The sequence below is a fragment of the Aplysia californica genome, unplaced genomic scaffold (genome assembly GCF_000002075.1).
Source record: "Aplysia californica isolate F4 #8 unplaced genomic scaffold, AplCal3.0 scaffold00409, whole genome shotgun sequence".
Taxonomy (NCBI): domain Eukaryota; kingdom Metazoa; phylum Mollusca; class Gastropoda; order Aplysiida; family Aplysiidae; genus Aplysia; species Aplysia californica.
Genome location: NW_004797679.1, coordinates 236,254 through 238,173, shown reverse-complemented (window position 1 = coordinate 238,173; position 1,920 = coordinate 236,254). Strand labels below are relative to the sequence as shown.

The 1,920-nt window shown below is 43.4% G+C and overlaps 1 protein-coding gene across 1 annotated transcript in view; it reads right to left on the bottom strand.

The window, feature by feature from the left end:
• Positions 1 to 76: 76 nt before the first annotated feature.
• LOC101849863 (flocculation protein FLO11) overlaps positions 77 to 1,920 on the bottom strand; it is a 6,694-nt gene continuing 4,850 nt past the window's right edge. The window contains exon 2 of the mRNA XM_005104205.3: positions 77 to 1,920. This exon is cut by the window's right edge and continues 3,055 nt beyond it. Coding sequence (XP_005104262.1) covers positions 856 to 1,920 — 1,065 coding nt within the window. The 3' untranslated portion in view covers positions 77 to 855.

Here is a 1,920-nt window from a genome sequence, read left to right as displayed (position 1 = left end):
ACAACAACAACAACAACAACAACAACAACAACAACAACAACAACAACAACAAAAATGACGCAGTCACTCAACAGAATTCTATTGGCAAGCTCGGTGTTTTATTGTTGGACCCGGTCATAGTAAATACATTATCTACACGATTTCTTCCTAACCATTCATTCTGTTGTTATTATTTGATAGGTAAATAAACATTATGTATACAATTCAGTTGATAGAAGTAATATAATTTTTAAAAACACATTATATACACATTTTTCTTAATCATCCATTTTGTCGCTAGTTAATTGGTCTGCCACTTTTGTGGTATGCCGTAGCAACCACAGATTTCATTTTATGTTGATTATATGCGCTTACTAATATCATGACATTTTCTTGAGAAAACGTCTTCTGGTCGGATTTTGCAGAACTTGCTTTGCTTGGAATGCACCTTGCCTTTCTGTTACAATCTACCAGTTGTCATTGTTGATTATTAGAATTGGCTCTAAAATTCCATTTCTGTTTGTTTTAAGTCTTAAGAATACTGATATGCCGTAAACATCATTACATTTATAATACTAGTCGACCATAAATGCGGCAACGTAATAATTAGGGGCATGCTGGGGTGTGGGAACATAAAAAATTCTTTCTGTATGCTCAGTGTTCACTGAACGTGGTCAAGGGTAGAAATTTGACTGGGGAAGAACGTTTGGTTGGGAGCGTGTTCTGGGTGCGGAAGAGTTCTTTTCTTACGTCTCCCGGTCCTTTCTTTTTGAGTGCGCTCTCGGCATACATCCTTTGGTTCCGGAGTCATGTGGCCGTTAAAAGAGAGCGTATTGTCGTTGGCAGCTCTGATGGCCATGTTTGTGGGATCTGTCTTCAACTTGGAGTCGTCTTCTGTGATTGTAAGCGTGTTAGTGAGTAGTTGTCATCTCTGTTCATAAAAATTTCCCCGTTGAAAATGACAGTAGACTGCTCTTTATTGTCGGCATCTTTGTGAGACGTGGTGGGCGGTTTTCTGACGGCGTCAAGCACAGGTTCTATTATTTTAGACCAGTGGTCAACATTGTCATCAGGGTTGAAATGAGGAACTTGCGGGTTCAAAAAGATCAGTCCATTGCTGCTTTTTTCACTTGGCTCCGCCCTTGTCCTGGAAATATGACGCACTTCTATCCATAGCCCTGCTACTTCTTCATTCAAGAGTGAGTTGTCTTTCAACATCTGTTCATACTCCTGCTCTAACCTCAGGACTCTGCTGTCCAACGTCCTTCGTTGTTTCTTTTTGTTTGATCGCTGTGAACTTTCGTTTTGCCTGTTCCGTGGTTGCTTCAGATGAACGTACATTTTGCTAAGTCTTGAGCCGATACCCACTCTAGTATCACGATTTGTTCTCTGGCCTGACGCCATATGGCCAGCGAAAGGGGAAGCAGAGAGTTTGAGGTCGTCTCCATCTAGACCTGACCTGGTGGGCAATTTTCTAACATCGCCGATAGAGGTCGTATTCTTCTTCGTTGGAAACCAGCTTTCAGGTTTATCCCCAGTGTGAAAGTGGATGTCTTGTGGGCTCAAAACCGGTGGCTCTCCACTGCTTCCTTCTGTCCTAGTCTCAGGAATATCGCTGTCTGCCCTGGAGGAAATGTTGTGGGAGTTGGCATTGATACCGGCATTCGGGCTAACAACACAGCCTGCTGTGGACTCTGGCGTCATGCAGCCGTTTAAACCTGAGGTAGAACATCTCTTGTCGTCTTGGGTGCTGCTGGGTGTACTCGAGGAAGTTGTTGACGGGTTGTCGTTGTCTGCTTTGCTACTGCACATTTCGCCGTTGTGGCTGAGAGTAGACAGCTTGTTGTCATCTGAAGTTCCTCTTGACATGGTGGGGGATTTTCGGACGTCGCTTGGCGCTACATCGTTATTTGGAGGCGAGCATCCGGATTTGTCCTCTAA